At 38.3% G+C, this 21913-nt stretch overlaps 1 protein-coding gene across 7 annotated transcripts in view; it reads left to right on the plus strand.

The window, feature by feature from the left end:
- The window catches only part of ZSWIM6 (zinc finger SWIM-type containing 6), a 114925-nt gene extending 93012 nt beyond the window's left edge, over nt 1–21913 (plus strand). For all 7 annotated transcript variants that reach the window (XM_064404160.1, XM_064404156.1, XM_064404157.1 and 4 more), the window contains 9 exons: nt 467–643; nt 941–1087; nt 3881–4027; nt 6197–6457; nt 10230–10365; nt 14808–14965; nt 15475–15638; nt 17397–17478; nt 19307–21913. In XM_064404160.1, coding sequence (XP_064260230.1) covers nt 467–643; nt 941–1087; nt 3881–4027; nt 6197–6457; nt 10230–10365; nt 14808–14965; nt 15475–15638; nt 17397–17478; nt 19307–20169 — 2135 coding nt within the window. In that variant the 3' untranslated portion in view covers nt 20170–21913. The remainder of the gene's footprint in view (nt 1–466; nt 644–940; nt 1088–3880; nt 4028–6196; nt 6458–10229; nt 10366–14807; nt 14966–15474; nt 15639–17396; nt 17479–19306) is intronic.

The raw sequence follows: 21913 nt of genomic DNA on the forward strand, positions 1-21913 counted from the left end.
AAGCAAAGTTATACAAGTAGTCAAAGTTAGTGTCAAAAGTTAGTGTCACTTCTCAGAAAGAAAAACTACAAATCTTTTATGCAGTTTGCCCCTCCTTTATTCTGACAGTTGTGAATCTAAGGACACACTGGGGAAGCTTGAGTGCCATGTACATTGTAGTTTGTACTTGCTGTAGAATGTCCTTCGCCTCTAGCAGTTCTCTCTGCAGAGTCCTGTCTGCATCAGCTGTGCTGGTTTTTAGATCTCTCTCTGAATGCAAGACGAATGGCACACACGTTGTCTGAGCTCTTGGGTAATAATTGGATGTGGAATGTCATCTGCGGGCTGCTAGGTGGAGAAAGGGCAAGGCAGACTGCCATTGACTGCCGGTTGGTGAATAGGCAGAAGACAAGAATACTGTGAATGACTGATTCATGTATGAATGAGTAAAAGCTGATGCAGTATTCTAAACCTGTGAAAATGACAGATTCATCGAACAGGCCACATCGGACAGTGTTTACTCGAGCCATTGAGGCGTGCGATCTGCACTGGCAGGACAGCCACTTACAGCACATTATCAGCAGTGACCTATACACCAACTACTGTTACCATGACGACACTGAAAACTTGCTCTTTGACTCTCAGGGGTGGCCCCTCTGGCATGGTAAGTGGCTAAACCGGAAAGATGTTTCCATGACTTGGTGCTTTGTTAATTTTCTATGGCATTATTTTGAGGGGGGAGGTGGTGGGGAGATGGATGAAGAGCCTGGCAAAAAGAACAGAGGCTCTCTTGAAATGTTGGCTCAGAAGTAGTCCTTTAAGTCTCTCTTGCACAGTTTTAGAAACAAAATAAAACAGAAAAAAATTGAAACAAAAAAAAACCCCTTTTGAGTAACCTAGGAAAAAGGGCCATTGCATTTATGGAGGCATTGCTATTCTTCAGTTACTGTTTCTGTTTTAGAACACGTTCCTACAGCCTGCGCAAGGGTGGATGCATTACGATCTCATGGATACCCACGAGAAGCACTGAGGCTAGCAATAGCTATTGTTAATACACTAAGGAGGCAGCAGCAGAAACAGCTGGAAATGTTCCGGGCTCAGAAGAAAGGTAAATGTGGGGAAGAGGAGGGCAAAGGGCATGCAAGTTGACAGTAACACCAGGAAGGTTGCATGAGGAAACTGGTTTTGAAACTAAAGTGAAGGAGATGGATAGTGGTAATGTCACATTCTGGATGACAGAGGTTTTCTGTGAACTGTCTTGTGAGCTGTGCAGGGCTCTTATCAGCCTTCCCCAATATATATGTCATGATAGGGCCTTTATTCCAATCAGAGGTTTTGGTTACACAATGAAAATAGTCACCCTGTTTACAGGGTGACTTCTCATTTGCCATGTCAGGTGTTTAATTTTTTTTTTCTCTGATCTATAATTTTGCTGAGCTTTATATTCTGAAATGTATGTCTAGAGGCTACAATGAGGCAAAGTCTGAAGTACAAAAATTCATCAAATGTGGCAGGTGGCAGTGTGTTCCAAGAGAATCTCTTATAACGCTTAAAATTTTAGTTTCTCTATAGAGAGGGATTGAGTTTTTGTGTGGGGGTTTTTTTGGTTGTTTGATTGGCTGGGGGTTTTTTTGTTTGTTTGGTATTTTTTTTAATGCCATTTTTTATAAAATATTTTGTGGTGTTTCACTGAGCACTACCTTTTTTTTTTTAAGGGGTGTTCTCTTCTAGATATAGTTTCTGTGGCACGTGATCCTTGCAAAATAATTCTGCTCTGAACCTATGTGGTTTGAAGAGGCAGTGGATGAAGGGGTGGCTTTGTGGTAGAAGAGTATGTAGAAAAACTGGAATTACTTTCTCAGCTGCTACACTAATCCTTTCATTCAAATTTCATTTTAGATCTTCTCTGTTATTGTAAACTGTGTGTATCCTCATGCATTGTAGTCAAAAATACCAGTGTGAAATCATATGTGTAAATTTTTCAAGTGTGTTCAGATGTTTTCCCAGAAATGAGCATTTAGAAGATAAGATATGCACCTAGCTGATAAAAATTCAGCTGCAGTTCCTATGTGCCTCTGTATTTTTTTCACACTGAAAAAAGGAGTAAGTGTTTTTTGTTAGGTGTCTGTGTCAGTGTGTGTGTTCATACCACTGGCAGGTGTGAGAAATCTGCTGCAAGTGTGCTGGTTGTAATAGTGCTCCTTTTCATTCCCAGTTGCTACTGCAGCATATAGACATTCCGTACCTCTGTTAAATTCCTTTCCTTGTGAGCAGTTTCTGTAGCTATCACCTAATAGTCTATTATAATTTTTAAAAAGTGCATGAAATGTGATCCATCCTGCCCTGAAACAAAGTAGTTTGTTGTTTCTGTGTTGTCACTTACTGCTTTTTTATTTTTGAATTTCATGGGGAATTTTTAAGACTCTTTTAATAACATACAGTGTGCTGGTCTCTACAAGCATAGGGAAACTGCAGCTACAGCCCAGCTTTAGGCTTTTTGTTCAGTAAAAGCCCCATGCTTCTGCTTAGCTTTTATTCATGTGGCTAATCTGATGTCCGTGGAGCCCCTTGTGTGATTTTAAGTTAAATGCCTCTGATGATATGATTGAAGCCTTTAGTTGGCATGACACAAGAGAAGCTCATAAGTAGGCACAACAGAAAAAAATAGAACAAAGTGAATCAGTAAGAAGTCACCCTGATGAATCCTTCTTGGTAATATTCCTTACTTCTGCCTATTGTCTTTATTGTTTGTTAGGAATGGAATTATTTACTTAGGTTTTTTCATATTACACACCAATGGATTGTTTCAAAAAACCTCAGCCATCCTGACAGTGTGTCTGTGTTTCATTCTCATTCATTTAAATAGGAGAAAGCAGGACTTAAAAGTTTAATGCCTATGGTTACTCAGATATATGATGCTTTGTGAACAAGAGTGAAGGGAGGTACAAGTTAATGTGTGACAGGCAGAGAAGCAGAGCAGCCATAATGGCTTGTATACAGTTTTTAGAGGGTAGTCAATAATGCATCTAATCTCTCATCGTTTACTTGTATCTGTATGTCTGGGAGGAAAAAAGCTATGAGTGTCAAAGGGTAGTTGTTACCATATGACGTGGATTTGGGGATCGATATGACGTGGATTTGGGGAATAGCTAATACCTGTTACCACAACCACACTTCCTCCAATTCATTGCACTCAATATTTTTTCTGTGTTTTAACCAAGTAATGGGTATGGGCTACAGAAAAATATTGACGAAGGTATTGTGGACTAAAATCTTAAAATGACCAAAAATACACTTGATCCTATGAAAAGACAATTTTTTCTTGTGTGCCTCATTTAAACACTTGTTGTTTTTTTTAAAGTAACTATCATCCTGACTTTAGTGCAGAGAGAGAGAGGTGCTGTATAAGCTCATAATTTATGAAATTGGAACATATTTTAGAATATTTTTTATTATTTCAGTTCTATCAGATTAACTTAAAAATGTAAAAAAGGTACTGTGTCTTTTTGAGTGAGCAAATTGTTGTAAATATACAATATTTACAACAAAAAAGTCCTTGTTGTAATTCTTCAAGCAGTCATTTTCAGAAGAGTTCTAGTAGTAGCAAGGAAGAGATTTAAAAGACATTGCCATTGAAATTTTTGACCCATAATATGCTTTGTTGGTGCTCAAAAAGTTTGGCTTCCATTTTTTCTCTTTTATTATTCCTCATTTACATATTCACCAAGGGCAATGAATTTACCCTGAAAGATACTATTTTCTCTTTCTATGCAGAAACTACTGGAAATGCTTTGAATTCTGTACTTGAGGGCATTTTAAGCAGTTTCACTTGTGTAATTGTTTTGATGGGCTTACATGAGCTCTTTTTCCCTCCGTCCCTTCTCTGTGTTTTTTGCCACAGAACTTCTCCACAGGGGAGTAACCTCAATAACGAATCTTGAAGGCTGGGTGGGACACCCTCTGGACCCCATTGGCACCCTTTTTGGTAGCCTGATGGAAGCCTGCAGGGTAGATGATGACAGCTTCCATGGATTCTCCGATTTCACGGGTAAGACCAAGCAAATGCAGCAGTCTGGTACATTTCTTCATTTACTGGAGGTATTTTTCTGTCTTGCCTTTTTGAATCAGTTTCAAAGTCACTGCTTCTATAGTATTAAGAATCCACATTTGCATACCTTAGGAAAACACAAGGGGGAGAAAAATGTTTAAACCAAGAAAGCACTGAAAAGTTACCAGTTACTCATTCTTGAAGAAAATTCTGTATTTCATATTTAAAATAAAACCCAATATGACTTCATAGCAGCAGTCTTCTCCACATACATTGCACTCTCCTCATTCTGAGAAATTGCAGGAAATCACAGGATCACAGTTAAGTTTGGAAGGCACTCCTGGGCATCATCTATTCCACTTGGTCTACTTTGTAGCAGGGTCACCTAGAGCAGCACATTGCTCAGGTCTGTGTCCATTTGGGTTTTGAATAACTTCAAGTATGAAGACTAAACAACCTTCCAGGGCAACCTCCTGCAGTGTTCAACCACCCTCATAGTTAAAACGTGTTTTCTTATGCTCAGATGGAATTTCCTGTATTTCAGTTTGTGCCCATTGCCTCTTGTCCTGTCACAGGATACCACTGAGAAGAGTCTGGCACTGTCTTCTTTACATTCTCCCATCAGATATTTATACATTTTGGTAAGATCCTCCTGAGCCCTCTCTTTTCCAGGCTAAATAATCCCACCTCTCTCACTTTCATTATATGAGAGATGCTGCAGTCCCTTAATCATCTTTGTGTTCCCACACTAGATCTCCTACAGCATGCCCATGTGCTGGGGAGCCCACAGCTGGACACAGCACTCCAGATGTGGGCTCACCAGTGCTGAGCAGATGGGCAAGATCACCTACCTCAGCCTGCTGGCAACACTCCTAAATTCAGCCCTGGATGTTACTGGATTTCTTAGCTACAGTGAACATAATACTCCAAAACAATGACAAAACACTTGAAATTGGTAACATATATAGTCTATAAATGGTAGGAGTTGGAAAGTAGTGTTGCTATATCAATACATGATTTAGGATAGGGATAGGATACATTACAGCCGTTTCGATTTCAGTATTTGTTCCCCAGGATTTTAACTGAGTAATTCCTTAATTCTCAGTCTCTTTCCACCTTAACTTCTTAACACCACTATGTGGACAGAAACTGGATTCATGACTTTATCTGAAGCTCTTTTATATACACATCCACAATCTTCTTGCCTCAAAAGTCCTTTTATTCAATTAGATTTTCTTCAATAAACTTCTGCTCTCTTACCCACTAGTTCTGGAAAAACTTCCAATTAAAAAATTTGGAAATCAGATTTCTGCTGTTACTAAAAAACCAAAACAAACCCATGAAATAAAAATACCGTGTGCTGAAAAGTAACTTCTTTTGTACACAAACATGCAATCTTGCAAGTGCATTCAGCCTTTCCATTTGTTGCAGTTGCCCATCTCCATATATCTGGCAACTACAACTTTCTGTTCCCAAATTAGATTGTAAAATGCTACAAGCTGAAATAGTATTTTGTCATATGTTGTGTCTGTGAAGTGCCAAATGAAATGATAGCACTCTTTAAAACAGTTTGTGGCTTGGCCTGTGTGGGATTTGCTTGTAATTGTTACTAAAAGTAGGACTTCTAATGTTAACAGTATGTATTTTTATCACAAGTGTAACAAATTAAAATCCTGAAAAGAGTGCTAGCAAACAGAGCATATATTAAAGGTGAGGAGTTCCCAGGCCTTTTGTATTTGCACAATTATAATAATTTCAACTTACATCTACGTAGGTGTAAAAGCATTTTTCCCTTCCTCTTGCACATCAGGGCTTTAAGGAAATACAGAAATGGGTGGGGAAAGAAATTGGAATGGATCTTGCAATTTTGGCCTCATTAACACAAAGCTGGAGGAGCTGCCTTTTTAAAATTGTGCTGTTTAAAAATGAAAACCTTTATTTTTACTTGAGTGGATTATTTAAAACCAAATTATTTTTGTGTATTTCTGCTATGTGGAATCAGATGGTGTATTTTAGATTGGAGTGTTGAATTTTGAGACTAGCTAATAATTTAAATAATTCTGAAATAGTATACTAACAGTGGAAGCTTTTGTGTTTGTGGCATTGTAGACAGATTGTGGGTTAAAATTATTTGCTGATGTGTCTTCCTTTCTGTGTCACCCCTTACAGAGAACCTGGGGCAATGCAAATCACTGGAGTACCAGCACCTACCTGCACACAAGTTCCTAGAAGAAGGGGAATCTTACTTAACGCTGGCTGTGGAAGTAGCATTGATAGGGCTGGGACAGCAGCGAATAATGCCAGATGGCTTGTATGCACAAGAGAAGGTTTGTCGAAATGAGGAGCAGCTCATTTCTAAGCTACAAGAAATTGAATTGGATGATACTCTGGTGAAGATTTTTCGAAAACAAGCAGTCTTCCTATTAGAAGGTAGCTGAATATAGATGCTAACTGCTTCTCTAAACTGTCTGCACTTACACAAGTACACAGAACTAGTGTTGCTGCAGAAAGTGCCTTATGTGCTTCAGATGTTTTTTTTGCGTAGAACTCCATGAAAGTTTTTATCAAATCTTATGAAAATTGCCATACTTTGGATATCATATGACTGTAGAGATGACTCATATACTGACCTATAAACCTTTTATTTTAATTTTGAATACACTTTGTTCTTTACATTTGTTGCATGTCATAATCTCAGTAACCTGATTATATACTCCAGGCTAACTATTATATAGTACAGACACCAGTTATCAACAGTTTCCAGATACCAAAATTCTAAGTATTCCTTGTATTCTACAAAAGGAACTATACTGGCAGCTTTATAAATGTATTAAGATTTTAACCACTGTGCCAAAGTGAAGAGCTCAGAAAATTCATGTATAATTGCTGAGGCAGAAATGCAACACTTTATTTCTGAAAATAAAGAAGATTACTTGCCTTTGAAGTTTATGTCATAGGTGGAAAAGTATTTGGTCAAATATCATGGCTTCAGGTCTGGTCTTGCGCCTAAGTTATGACCATGACACACCGTTTGTGTTTTAGAATTAGGCAGTGTTGGAATAACATCTGTACTTTTGCCTTAACTTTGATAAGGCTTAACATGTAGCACTTAAGCATCATATTCAGAGTGTGATGTCATGGGTTCCAAGGTTGTCTTTCTGGTTTTGTTCTCTTTGAATGGAAGAGAAAACCTCTGGGGAAAAAATTATCCAAAGGCATAATCCAGGTTTTTGAAGGCTGGGTGGGACACCCAGGTTTTGAGTGCATGCACATGGCACGAAGGGGAGGGTGGTAATGTCCTAGGTAAGTTGAGAGATGGTTGCATAACAATAAGTTTTTACTCTATTTTTGTGACACATTAGTCTTTTAAAACTTTGTCTTTTATGAAAGAGGTACAATATGTTGCTTAGGGTTCCCAACTTTAAGTCACTGTTTTTGCCTAGATTTGAAACTGCAGATAAGTTGTAACACAGTGAAAGTTTCCATCATGGTGTGTCTGTACTGCTGCTTTATGGCCTTAGGATGAGAAAAGCTACTGTCTTGATCTAGCTATTAGCATGTAGGGTTCCTCTGCATTATAAAATCTGTTTACTGGTAAGGATGCTTTATGAGGAAAAGGCAGAATTTCTCTGACATACTCTCCAATAATTCACTTTACTACTTTGATCACTGAAATTCTTCTAATGTTTTCTTAGAGTAGTAAAGAATTGATCATAGCAGAAAGTCTGCTAATAAAACTGCCTAAAAAATTGTCGTTGTGAGCAATGTGCAGCAGTTGTCTTGCATTAGTGTGTGATGAGAAATCTGTTTTTTCTGCAGTAGTTTCAGTTTACTCCACGTTAGGCAGAAACTGCCAGTTGACATGGAGGAAAACCTGAGCAGTGATTTAAGGTGCTGATCATACCAATTGTGAAATTCGAAGTTTGTGAAGTTGGAAGTTGAAATTCGGTAGATATGATAAAGAAAACTTACTCCAATATTAAGCTGATTTCTGCGCTGTTAATGCAGATTAGTGCATGCTGTGTGTAGCTACCATTTGAGTTTGTGAGAAAGCAGAACATAAGACTGTTTTGCAAGAACTGTTCCGATTTTTTGCTTGACTGCTAAGTTAATGGCAAAATATATTTTCATATAAATCCTTTGTCATGTGTTCTTTGTGTCCTGACTGAGTTTCTCACTGGACCACCAACTGGCAAACATACATGAAATTGCTTTTTTCATTCAAGCAATGCCAGCTAGATTTGAATGGCTTTCAGCTTCATTTCAAATGGTTATGAGACACACTGTTACTTACTAAATCTTCTTTGACATTTCATGTGCAATCAGCCCTGGTCTTTAGAAATGCCCACCTATGGAGCTCAGAATTTTTTCATGCCTAGCAATAAACAGAAGTGCACTCACACAGCCAGCCATCCATCCATCCATCCATCCATCCATCCATCCATCCATCCATCCATCCATTGTGTGATGAGTTAGAGTTTTAGTAGAAGTCATAGTAGCTTCTGGGACTGCTAAGTGCTACCTGTGCAATAATTGTCCAGTAATATTTAATACAAGATTATTATTCTGTATCTCGCAGCATTTAATGCCTGAACCTCTTGTCATTGAAGTCAGAAGTTATTTGACATAGTTTTCCTATTAACAGGAATAACAGTCTTAAGTGCGCAGGAAAAAATGTCGAAATAGGATTCATATGCACTGTGAACGTTTGAAACTCAACAAGTAAATAGTTTCATTTAACTTTGTTGTTGTCTGTATGCTGTTACCAAATTGAAATCTGCACCTTACGGAGAGAGAAAAATCCTTTGCCCCAATAATAGTGATAGTTTTCACATACATAAAATAGAATTTTTAAGATCATATGGGTATATTGGACTAATACCTAGCTTTGGTGCTTGATCTGATCTTGTGTTCATCATCATAGAATTGTTCAGGTTGGAAAAGACTAATAGTATTGTTGAGTCCAGCCATTAAGCCAGCCACTATCTTCACCACTAAACCAGGCTCCTAAGTGACAAATCCAAACTTAATCTGAACAAACTTAATCAATGATGGTGATTCCACCACTGCCCTGGGCAACCTGTTCCAATGTCTGACCATCCTTTCAGTTAAGAAGTTTTTCCTGATATCGAGTCTAAACCTTGCCTGGCACAATCTGAAGCTATTTCCTTTCATTGTGTCTCTGGTTGACTGGGGCTTTTCAGGCAAGGGTAGAGAATCATAAGGTCACCCCTGAGCCTCCTTTTCTCCAAGATAAACACCCCCAGCTCCCAGCTGCTCCTCACAGGACTTGTGCTCCAGACCCTGCCCCAGCTCCACTGCCCTTCTCTGCACTCTCTCCAGTTCCTCAGTGTCTTTCTTGCACTGAGGGCCCAGCACTGGACACAGCACTGGAGCTGTGGCCTCAGCAGTGCCCAGTACAGGGGACAATCCCTGCCCTGGCCCTGCTGGCCACACCATGGCTGATCCAGGCCAGGATGCCATTGGCCTTCTTGGCCACCTGGGCACAGCCTGGCTCATGTCACCATCACCCTGAGGTCCTTTTCCACTGAGCAGCTTTCTAGTAACTCTGTTCCCAGCCTGTGGAGTTGCCTGGGGTTGTTGTGACCCAAGGGCGGGACCTGGGATTTGAGTCATGACTGCATCCAGTAAGTAACCAAAGGGTTACTTAAATGCCAGTGTCAAGTGAGATATTTGAGGGATCGGGTGCTGCTGTGGTGATTGGTCATGTAATTTCAATTAAAGATACACATTTTTCTATGGTCATCATTCTTTTTTCCTAGTGAATTTGTGATGAAGCAGTGGCACACCAACACGATGCATGGGTATTGATGTGCATAATACAACTGTGAGGGGGCAGAGCTAGGATTATGACTTTTTGCTTTCACTTACCAGGCTTGCTGAATGTGTCCATGAAATACTGTAATCATTCTGTCATTCATATAAGCACTGGCAGTGTTTTTAGTATGATAACATTTGCAGTGTGTGTTGTTTTCCTAAATAATATGTGGTATTTAATATAACTGTAACAGGTTGTGTATGTATGATGTGTTACATATTTCAGTGAAATACCACCTTTTGTGCAGGAGGGTATGTCTTTGAATACCACTTCTAGCTGAAGGTGTACTGAACGCTTTTTAAGGTTCAGAAGTTGGGGTCTAGCAGGTTGTAAAGACTGACATTCTGTTTCTCTTTCCTGCAGGTGGACCATATAGTGGCTTAGGTGAAGTCATCCATCGAGAGAGTGTTCCAATGCACACATTTGCCAAGTATCTCTTCACCTCTCTCCTACCTCATGATGCTGAATTGGCATACAAAACTGCACTGAGAGCCATGCGGTACGTATTCATGAGTTGTCTAAAAAAAGCACACTGTAGTAGATGTAGTCTCTTCCTCTAAAATATGCATTCTTCCATTCAAGGAGTCAAGGAGGTACTGTTTTGGTTGTGTCCTCTATAAAAGTAAATTTGTAGTAACTGTATTATAATAATTTATAAATGTCCAATTAGTGTCTATTTAGACTTGTAAAACGGGATTTTCTGTTTCAGATACTTGTAAAATCCCACACCTGGGATGCAGGATTTTGTGTTATAAAGCCACTTTAGCATATGGATCCTCCCACCCATGTGGTTGTGTGTGCATGATGATATTGGTAATGAAATAAGGAAAGAGATATTTTACCATAAGTCTCAGGACTGCTTAGTCTGTTCAGCAGGACAATTTGTTTCACTCACCTTCTTTATAAATTGACTCTCAACAGTAGATTTGAGTGGTGTGGTCAGAGCTTGTGCATTATTTAGTGCTTCATAACATCTTAGCCTCTTCTGGGTGAATATTGGGATCTAAATGGAGTACACTCAATGTCAGCAAAATGTCTGGTTTCATCACATTTGTCTTCAGTAACCAGGAAAAAGATGTTTCTCAGGCAGTGTTCAGTGTGTGCTGTCTCAGGACAGGTTAGATTGGTAATGATATCTAAGAAAAGACTTCTGAATGAGTTTTCAAGGACCTAAATGATCAGTGATAAAACTGTTGTCCACATAGAGTGCAGGAATTGTCCTATCTGATTTGTCTGCTCACTATCAAGAACCTAGTAGTTGATGGTTGGCAAAGAATAGCCACAGCTGAATACTAAGAGCAGTCAAGTCTTAGATTATAAAAAAGAAAAGAGGTTGAGTTTTCCTGGTCATTATCACCAAGCATGATTGCACAGTGATTCATCCTACCCACATGAAGAGTATTTAGCTTCATCAAACAGGTTGTGTCTGTGTGGTTTGGAGGTGTTTATTTTGGCGCTACTCTCTCCAAAAAGCTAAATAGGGAGAAATAACTCCTGTGTTTGAAGGACTAAATGGGAGGTCCTGCATAAGAGCAAAATATAGCTGTCAGTTTAAGCCAAAGGTCTGCTTTGCCTGTTGGGTATTTTTCTGCCTCCAAGAGTGTCTAGTAATGGATGTTATAGGAAGAGTCTAAAAAATGTGAAGAGTGACCATGCATACTTGCTGGTTACAAGTTAGCATTTTAGGAAATAGATTGAGAAGACAACAGTACATTACTGATGAACTATTGAGTACATTCAAATGTGTGCTCAGAAAGCTACCTGGGCCACTTAAGTTTGCTGGTCTTCTTTTATCTCAAGGTAAGTGCATAAATTAGTGATTATATCAGAACAGGAAGATAGTACAAAATTTGGTACGTGGGGGTTTTTTGGTTGGTTTTGTTTTGTTTCATTGTTTGTTGTTTCTTTAGTTGGTTTGATTTTGTTTGGTATGGTTTGGGGTTTTTTTTAAGGAAAAAAGTTAATTGTTTTATAAAACATACTTGTCTTGTATTTATTTTCAGTTACTACCTTAAAGTATGTCTCAAGAGGTGGTTTGTATGCATTTTTTTTTACTCCTTAAACTAAGCTATTGAAATGATCCTCCAAGGCTGGAATAGTCATCCATCAGCAGCTTTCCTGACTGCCTCAGTGAGCATGGAGTCAATATGCAGTTTGGTTTGAACAAGGATTTGCCCAGGAAACCAGTCATAACTGAAAACTTCTTTTTTTGAAAGTTTCCTTTCCCAACTAAAAAAACAAACAAGACATTGAAAGATCCAAATGATGAAATCTCCAGTTAGTCTTGGGTAGCTCCAGCCCTCATTTGCTATAAAGCTGTCATCTCAACCAAAGAAATTACTTCTTAAATAGACCAGTGTAACAAAGAATTGTCTTTTTGTTTCCATCTGGTAAAATCACAGGAGATGTCAGTGCAGTCAGGGCTGTTTTCCCTCCATAGCTATTTTTTTCATCACTTTATAAGACAGATGAAGGTTCACCCCTAGAGAGTAATCTTTTTTTTGCAATTTGATATTTGGCACTCTTCAGAAATGTGGACTGCTATCTTGAACGATAGTGGTGGCAGATTTAGACACTTTCTATTCCATATCTGTCTGCATTCTTCTGCACTTCTTAAATTCTCCTGAAGAAGGATGATTATTCTTTCCATTCACACCAAAATGTTAGTTCAGAGAATAAAGGACTCCCAATACAAACCAAATGAAAAAGTAATGTAATACTGCCTTGAGGGGACAAGAATAAAGCAAACATGAAGATTGAATGTCTGTCTCATGGCTGAGAAGTTGAATGGGTCAGAAGATAAAAACTTGAGCATCTTGTCTTCTATGGGAGGGAGGAAGTGGCTGTGGCAAGGACAGAAATCCCATGTGGAAGTTTGTAAAGGTGTTGCATGAAAATATCTACAGCTGCTCATGTTTTTAGAAGTAAAGCATATTTCTTTTCTCACGTTTATTAAATAAATAAATTTCCTAAGACCCCAGGTAGTTGCTCTTCAGGTAGAAGTGTTCAGTGTCAGTCTGCACAGAAGTCTATGGATCAATTACCCATGGCAGCTCAGGAGTATTTAACCTTTCTGTATTCAAAAATACCTGTTACTGTTTAATTTTTTCAGTCCTATTTCGTGTATGGAACACTTAATATGAAATAAATAGAAACTGAGACCAGAAAGCCTTTAATGTATGCACCTCAGGTCTGCAAGGACAGGGCTGTGCAGTTCTTGACAGTCACTTCTATCTAGTTTTCTGCTTGCAGGACTGAAACATATGGAGCATAGCCTTGGAGATGTGGATCTGCAGTTGACTGCTCACTTGTAATCTGTGAATGTTTGGCTTAGTTTGGTTTGATCCTTTGTTAAGCCTGAATTTCAGCCAGGCTTTGGGATCCAGACTTTAATGGTGATGTTTATTCACAAGGTAGCTTTGCTAGAACCTAACTAAATAATTGATGTTTCAAGGGGGGGAAAAAAAAGTTAAGAATGCTAAATCTACATGTGCTTTTCTGGTGTTCCCTACCCTTGCCAAAATTGTGTGAAAGCTACCAATTCACAGCAGCCCATCTTTTCACAGCAATAGAGCACAGAAGCTGGCAGTGATATGCGAAGTGACAGAAGATTTCTCCAAAACAGCCTTTCTTTCATGCTTTTTTGGCTGTTTACTCTTACTCATAACCTACTAATCCCTTTCTTAATTTAATAGTTAGGATCTTTTCTGTTCATTGAAGCTATCTTATAATGAACCTCCGCAACATCACTCTATGCTTGGAAAAAATCAGCTTTAGAATATGTTCATGAAGAGGTGTCTTTGTGCTGCTGGAGAATAGATTTGACTGATACAAGGGTTTTTTTGCTATTTTCATGCACTTATATGTGTGTGATAGTTATTTGGGTGGCGTGGCGTATTTTAAAGGGCCTGGTAGATGCCTTTCCATATATTCAAAGTTACCTTTCTCAGTGAATTCTTAAATTTATTATTATACTGTATTATTGTTTTACTAGTATATCATATGCTTCAGGAATCTGAAAAAAAAACTTGATGGAACTCAAATCCATCTTAATGCAAAAAATAAAAAATTAACATACTCCACAGCTGCTTACAGAACTTTGGTATTTTTTAATTATAAGAAATTGTAACTTTTATTTAAATGGGCTTATTCTGTAAGAAATAGTCTATCACTGAAAACCACAATACATTGGATTTTCAATGTTCAGTAGTTGCAGCTTTGTGGACAAAAGAGATGCAACTTCCTTGATCCTCACACATCACTTCCTTCTAGAAAATCACATGCGTATGAAAGCTGGTGGAAACAGACCTCAGACACTAAGAGACATCAAGAAGCTAAGCACTGGAAAAGCTTTTCTTCTGGCCATGACATTATTACTATTTCTTTAACCATTCATATGCTGAAACTGTGCTTAACTGTATTGAAAATAAGCCTATTTTTGTTCACTCCTATTTTTTGTACTGATTTATAGAGTAGCTCTTGTACTGTCAGTATTTAGTATATTGCAAGGGCAGTAAGGTTATAGCTTTGCTGTGGGCTGTCATTTGGATTGTAGTAGTCAACAACACTTTAATTTGAATTTTTGAAGTATGAATGTTCTTTGTTGGGTAAGACTGTTTTTGATTTATGAATACTTGATGAGAAAATGCAGTCTGAAAATCATATTAAAGGAAACTTCTGTCACTGCTGTTTGGGACCCTAACATCTGACTAGAGAACATTATAAAATACTGGTAGGTTAAAAATGCCTATTGATATAGGAAAGTTTGGCAAATGAACTTTTGAGTTTCCCCAAGGAGAGAAGTGGTTTTCCAGGTTTTTTTTCCTGAAACTGAAAAAGCATATTTCATACACAATACCAAGTATTTTTGCAGCTTTAGTTTAGCTCATGAGCAGCGAAATGTAATAGTGGTTTAATGAAAGGATTTCTTTATTATTTCAGGTTGCTGGTACTGGAATCCACAGCTCCTTCAGGTGACCTGTCCCGCCCGCACCACATCGCTTCTGTTGTTCCAAACCGGTATCCCCGCTGGTTCACCCTAAGTCATATTGAATCCCAGCAGTGTGAGCTGGCATCAACCATGCTAACAGCAGCCAAAGGTACATTGCTGTCAGTTATGTGTGCTTTTAATATTGCATGGGTAAACAGATTATAAAACTCATGCTTAGGAGTCCAGATCACAATCTGGCAGTAGTTTGACATGGGCACAACAAACTGAACCAGTTTAAATCTCTCATGTAACTTTCTAGCATAGTAGTTAGTTAGTTAGTTGGTGGCTAGATGAGATTGGTATGAGGCTGATGAGACAGCTTTTTTATTTTCCTGACACATGACATTGACAATGAGACACAGAAGTGACAAGTCAGTTCTAAAATTCACAAATCAGTGTGACTTTTGGCCCTGTGCTGCACTAACACCTTCAGAGAGAGAAGTCTGTGGTCTCTTATATCTTTCATTCATATGCAGTTTAATTATAGAAGGTTTCTAAAAATAGTGTGTGTAATTGAAACATTATACTATTGCATAGCAATGTCAGGCTCAGATATAATGGAACGCTTGGTGTTTTGGGAGTTTGTTCCATTTTGGTGATTCTGTTTACACCTTGCAGGTGATGTTCGGAGACTGGAAACAGTATTAGAATCCATCCAGAAAAACATCCACTCCTCATCACACATCTTCAAACTTGCCCAGGATGCATTTAAAATAGCAACACTCATGGACAGCTTGCCAGACATAACTCTTCTGAAAGTTTCTCTGGAGTTGGGTCTTCAGGTATTTCCCTCATTTACTGTTATTATAATAGAAGAAAGAAATTTGATGCAGTGTTGATGCTTGTAGCTTTTAAGCACAGGAAAGGATACTGTCTTTGGGCTCTGTCTGGACTTGGTTTTAAGTTCTGTTTTCTACTACAAGGCTTAATGTAAACACAGACCAAGAATCTGCACAGTCCCATTTGTGCCATTCAAGTGGAAGGTAGAACTGGCACTTGTTGGCTGCACTCTTCTGTTCAGGGGTGAGAGAGGACCAGTGTGGTGGGTTCAGGATTATATGTAGGACTGGCTAGAAAGTAAAATTACTCTGCTTGCTGGAAATGCACTGTATTTCCTGCATGGTCTTCAGGTTTTTTTCCCTTTTCTTTATCTTCCTTTCCCCTAAATGAGAACTGGTACATGCTTGTTGAAAGCCAAGGTCAGCCATAATGACTGGTTGCTAAGGCAGAGCATGTTGACAACAGCCTTCTCACTTCCATCAACATCCTGTACTCCACAAGCTGTGGTATAGTCAGATGCATCTGAGTGTGCTTGAGATGTACAAGTACTGCAGATCAGTTTTCAGGCTCTGAGGAGAGACTTTGCAAATTAAAAGGAGACAGCCAAGTAGTAAATATTACTTTTGAATCTTAAAGTTTATGCAGTTCATTTCAACAAAAACAAATATCTCCATCCCTCTTCAGGGAATTCTTAAAAAAAAAACAAAACATGCAAAGATCAGAAAACCATTTATTACTTTAGTTCAGTAAAAAAATCTCCAAAGAATTCTGGAGAAAGTATATTTTCCCAGTTGCTTCTTATGCTGAAGAAAGGTATTAAAATCTTTAATCAAAAAGCTGAGGGTTCTGTGTGCTTTGTTAGGCTTTCATATTTCCATGGTCACTGTGGAAATCTGTTTGTTTTTCATTTGCCTTAAATGTTTATTTGAGAGAGAGAAAAATCCTTACAATTGACCTGTGTTTCACCTCAAGCTTTCACCAAGTGTCATCCAATGGAAACAGCACACTTTGGGTATTCATGTATTCATGGATACTCTTCTGTGGTTGACAGTGTCATCAGAATATCTTCAGCATGATCTAATGAAAGTAATGTCACAAACCTAACAAACTGGAACTGTTGTAGAATTTGCCCACTGTTATGTTCCAGGCTTACCAAATGTATTTTAAGGATCTTAAAGATTTGTTTTCCAGAAGATGTAATTTCCAGCTGTGTAGTTTCTTACAGTAAGGCTTTTCCTGCAAGAAACAATGTCAGCACTGTCTCTAGTGGCCTATAGATGATTCTCCTTTCCTTTCTCCTCCACTTAATTGTAATTAGGTTGTCTGTGTTCAGTATCTAGTACCTGACTACTTGCAACAATTATATGCCCTGGAATATCACACAATAATTGCAAATATACTTGTGCATAGAGGGAGGAGATGTTACATAATTTGATTTCAATAACTGGTAATTGATTGTTGTTTTTTGTTGCTTGGAAGAAGGCTTTTTTATGGATAGGGTTTTTTCCTTGTCCCCAGATAAAACAGTCTCTGTCTTCTATCCTTTAAGGGTCTGTAGTTGGAATTACTCTCTGCATGCTGTTCAAAAATATCTGAACAGTGTTTTTCAAATTGTTTGATATATCAGCTGAAAAAGAGGAAATGGAGTGGAGAGGGCAAGAGGCTGCCATTTTTAACTCCAGTGTATTTGAACAGTTTAAAATTCCTTTCTATTTGTCTATGGCCTTTTAATTTTTATTTTGTTTGTGTTCTTTTAACAGGTGATGCGGATGACACTGTCAACGCTGAATTGGCGACGGCGGGAAATGGTGAGGTGGTTGGTAACATGTGCAACAGAAGTAGGTATGTTCTGAAATATTTCTCTTGTCAGCTACTCTTACAGGGCTTGATCTTCTTTGTCAACACCCAAATTCTCCCACTTCATGTTCATCTCTAAAATTCCTTTGGTGAGCACACATTATGGCAGTGATTAGTGGGTGTTTTTAGGCAAAAAGCAAGTGAGACGATAGTTGAGTAATGCAGTGTGACTTCTTCAGCCCATAAGGTGGAGGTGTGCATAACCTATGGGAAGCACCCAAATGCAAATACTCAATACCCAAAATACTCAATGTGGAAGTGGGAAATCAGTGCTCTCTCAAGTAGCATGTTTGGATAATTTTGGGTTTTGCTATAGATTTCCTTCATGTCTTCATGAGGTATCTCATAAACCTTGTGTGTTAAGGTTTACCATCTTCAAAATGAGAATGCAGGCTCGGAAAACAAAGATGACTGCATTAAAAGCTATATAGCTGTTAAAAAAAAACAAACCAAAAATCAGCAGCAATGGTAATGGGAACAATCTAAGTACTTATGATAATGGAGCCATTTTAATTTTCAGTAAAGGTATTTCTGGAGAGCTTGTTTTTCTGTTGTATTTCTTCCTTTTTAATATATCTGAGTTGGGTTGTATTGCACAGATGCTTCTTGAATTTCAGAACTTAGGGAGATTGCTTCTGCTTATTCTTTGGATTAATTCATTCTTTGCTTTATGATTAGCTGGCCATATATTGTTGTCAATAGCATGGGGAAATAGAGCTTGCCTTTCTATGCTCTAAGCCAGAAAGTGGTTTGTGTCTGCAAATTTTCATGCAATGCTCTTGTTTTATTGTTTTTATATCTTTGCTAAGGTAAATTTTGCTGAGGTTATCTTACAGATATTAGTGCCTGGGTATTATTTTGTGCAGCTGCATCTCAGCAAATAAAATACTGGATTTAAAATTGCTTTACATTGGTTTACATATTCTAATAGATGTGTCCTGTAAAGAGCCTAAAATGTCATGCAAAGTACTCTTGAGAGTTAATCAACACAGTAAAGAATCAATATGGTAATGCTAGGAATCTGTTTATTTAACTGAAGATACTGTATTCTCTGGTTATGCAAATGAGTGGTGGGCTGCATGGGAAGCATTAGAGTTCTGCAGAGAAAATAAAGACCACTGTGTGTGGTTTAGGTGGGCTCACAAATGTGTGTAAACTGCCTCTAACAGTAAGGCACTCCAGTTAATTCCAAGTTCAATTTATGGAACCCGTCAGTCAGTGTTTCCTCCGTCTGGGAAACATGCTGGGAATATAGCAGCACTGAGAAATATAATATCCAGTAGTTTATATTCCTCATTGTATTTCTCTAGTAAGGGTCTTGATGATCATGTACTTAAGAATTTGATTGCTTTAAGTTGTGCTTAATTAGTTCTGCTAAGGTATGCCATGGTGCTCTCTTAATAAAGCCATTTTGCGTACTTTTCACATGTGCTGTGCCTTGAGATTTACAGTGGGAAAAAGAGGTTGCAATTGCCTTGGTGTGCAAGGTGAGGGCTGCTTTTGAGATGATGAGATAAAATAAGCCAGAATGTTTTACCCATATTGTCTTAAGCAAAACAGCTCAGCTGTCACAACAGGAGATTAAAGCTTATCTTGCAGGCTATTTTTGTTATTTTCTGGGTTTATATGATTGCTGCAGAGTTTGTACAGTAGTCTTAGTTTTAATGTTTCTTTTCTAGCCACGCTGTTTGTGAGCCCTTCTTGCTGGGATGTACTGGTAACCTCTTAGACTCTGTGGGAAGTGTAATCTGCGGAATATCTTTGTCTGCTGGGTTTTATCAGTTGTGGCTGATCCTTTCTTTCTCTCCCCCAGGTGTTTATGCACTGGATAGTATAATGCAAAACTGGTTTACACTTTTCACTCCAACGGAAGCCACTAGTATTGTTGCTACAACAGTGATGTCCAACAGCACCATTGTCCGCCTGCATCTGGACTGCCATCAGCAGGAGAAGCTGGCCGGCAGTGCTAGGACGCTTGCTCTACAGTGTGCCATGAAGGATCCTCAAAACTGTGCCCTTTCTGCACTGACCCTATGTGAAAAGGATCACATAGCTTTTGAGACCGCTTACCAAATTGTTCTAGATGCTGCTACAGCTGGCATGAGCTACTCGCAGCTTTTTACCATAGCACGATACATGGAGCACCGTGGTTACCCCATGCGGGCCTACAAGCTGGCCACTTTGGCCATGACACATCTCAACCTGAGTTACAATCAGGACACACACCCTGCCATTAATGACGTTCTGTGGGCATGTGCGCTCAGCCACTCCCTTGGGAAAAATGAGCTAGCAGCTATAATACCTCTGGTGGTCAAAAGTGTCAAGTGTGCAACAGTACTGTCAGACATTTTGCGTAGGTGTACTTTGACCACTCCTGGCATGGTGGGACTTCATGGAAGGAGGAACTCTGGTAAGCTTATGTCACTGGACAAAGCCCCTTTACGGCAACTCTTGGATGCCACAATCGGAGCCTACATTAATACAACTCATTCACGTCTCACTCACATCAGCCCACGACACTATAGTGAGTTTATAGAGTTCCTCAGCAAGGCACGAGAGACCTTCCTAATGGCTCATGATGGTCACATCCAGTTTACACAGTTCATTGACAACCTAAAACAAATCTACAAAGGCAAAAAGAAACTGATGATGCTGGTTCGTGAACGGTTTGGTTGATGAAGATGAGTGATTGGGGGACTGGGGGGGGAGGGGTGGTTTGTTTTTACTTGAGCCTGCCTTTGTATCCTTTTTAACTTAAAGAAACAGAGCCACACCGGTATTATATGTGTATAGTTATATTGAGTTTGCAAACTAAACTGTCATGTTGTGAAAGTTTGTGTGTTTAATTTTCTTTTCTTTTTTCTGTTTTGTATGAGAGAGAGGTTAAAAAAGGTTTGGTTTACACTGAGTATATGTTGTCAAGTGGCAAAAGCCCACATTGCTCTCCTGTTCTTTCTGTATACGTTCACAGCCTCAAAAACAAACATATATTGCAATGGCTTTAAAAACCAAACAAAACACCTCCATCCTGTGATAAGTACCTCGAAAGGATTCAGCTTTACTCCTTTGTAACTCATCCTTACATTTCAGCATATTTAAACAAACCAACAAATGAAATACTAATAGTTAAAAGGCTGACCACGTGGCTTTGCAGTGCTGTTCATCCAGAAGCATGGCACACAATGCTTGTGCATGTGGAAACTTAGCGACTGTCAACATACATTCTCAGGGATTTAGCAAAAAAATTAAAAAAAGAATGAGAGCATTTATTGTACTGTATATATATTATAGTATATGTCTGAATATTGAAAAATATAACATTAACTAATTTATAAAAAAAATCTATGTAATGCAAAATACTTGAAGCTGCAGTAGCTTGGTTTTAAACAAAAAAAAACCTATCAGAAGGACTAAAGTGCGCCTTGCTTCAGGGTTGGCTCAGGTGGTGAACTATATGCTGGGCATCTATGCAGAGCCACCTTTTGGGTTGCATGGTTGGACTGATACCTATTGGGGAAAATTTTATATATATATATATTTATACAACCTGTGTATACATATATATGTATACACACATACACACATGCTTGTAACAGGCACTATAGTAAAGAGGGACAACAAAAAAATACACAGCCAGAGCAGCAAGCCTTAGCATTAAGAATACAGTATGCCAGAATTGGGGTTTGTGCCTCCTAGCCTAGAAGACTTAAAGAATATCCTTTTTGACACAAAACGCAAAATGTTTTCCAAAATTATTGACATGATACGTTACGCCTTTGCAGTGAGCTAATAATAAGCTAACCTTTGTGCACAAATAACATATATATATATATTATATATATATATTCTGCATAGGTATTTTGACTTTGTGCAGGACAGAAAGTTGTGTAGGTATGACTGTTCTACTTTTCAGTTTGTTTTTTTAATATATTTTATTTTCTCTAGAATTATTCAAAAAGAAGCAGCCTTCTATCTTGCCTTGTCTTAATGCTTTAAAATAACCAAACTGGAGATCTAACTACCAAACTGTTCATTATATTATTAAATACCAACTTTGGTTACAGTATAGTGTCTTTACTTTAGCTGATGGTTCTGTATCCTTGTGCTTTTTAAAGCAGTTCTTATGTTTTGGTGCAAAAGTTGTCCAGTGTCTCTTGTTCCCTTCATTAGAGAACATGCTAGAGGTATGTTTGTAGGTATTTTTGTTTAGAAAAACTATTTCATGCTCTCCATTTTATTTATTATAATAGGTAAAAAGGTTGTACTTCATCACCCATGTAAACATGCTCATGAAGTTGAAAGTAATTAAGATTTGATACACTGATATCAATTTATTTATGTAACTAAATCACTGTTTTATAAACTTGTTAATGATCAACAATTTTTTTGTTTTGATTAAAATTAGTTTTTTGAAAGTTGA

Source organism: Passer domesticus, chromosome Z (genome assembly GCF_036417665.1).
Source record: "Passer domesticus isolate bPasDom1 chromosome Z, bPasDom1.hap1, whole genome shotgun sequence".
NCBI lineage: Eukaryota > Metazoa > Chordata > Aves > Passeriformes > Passeridae > Passer > Passer domesticus.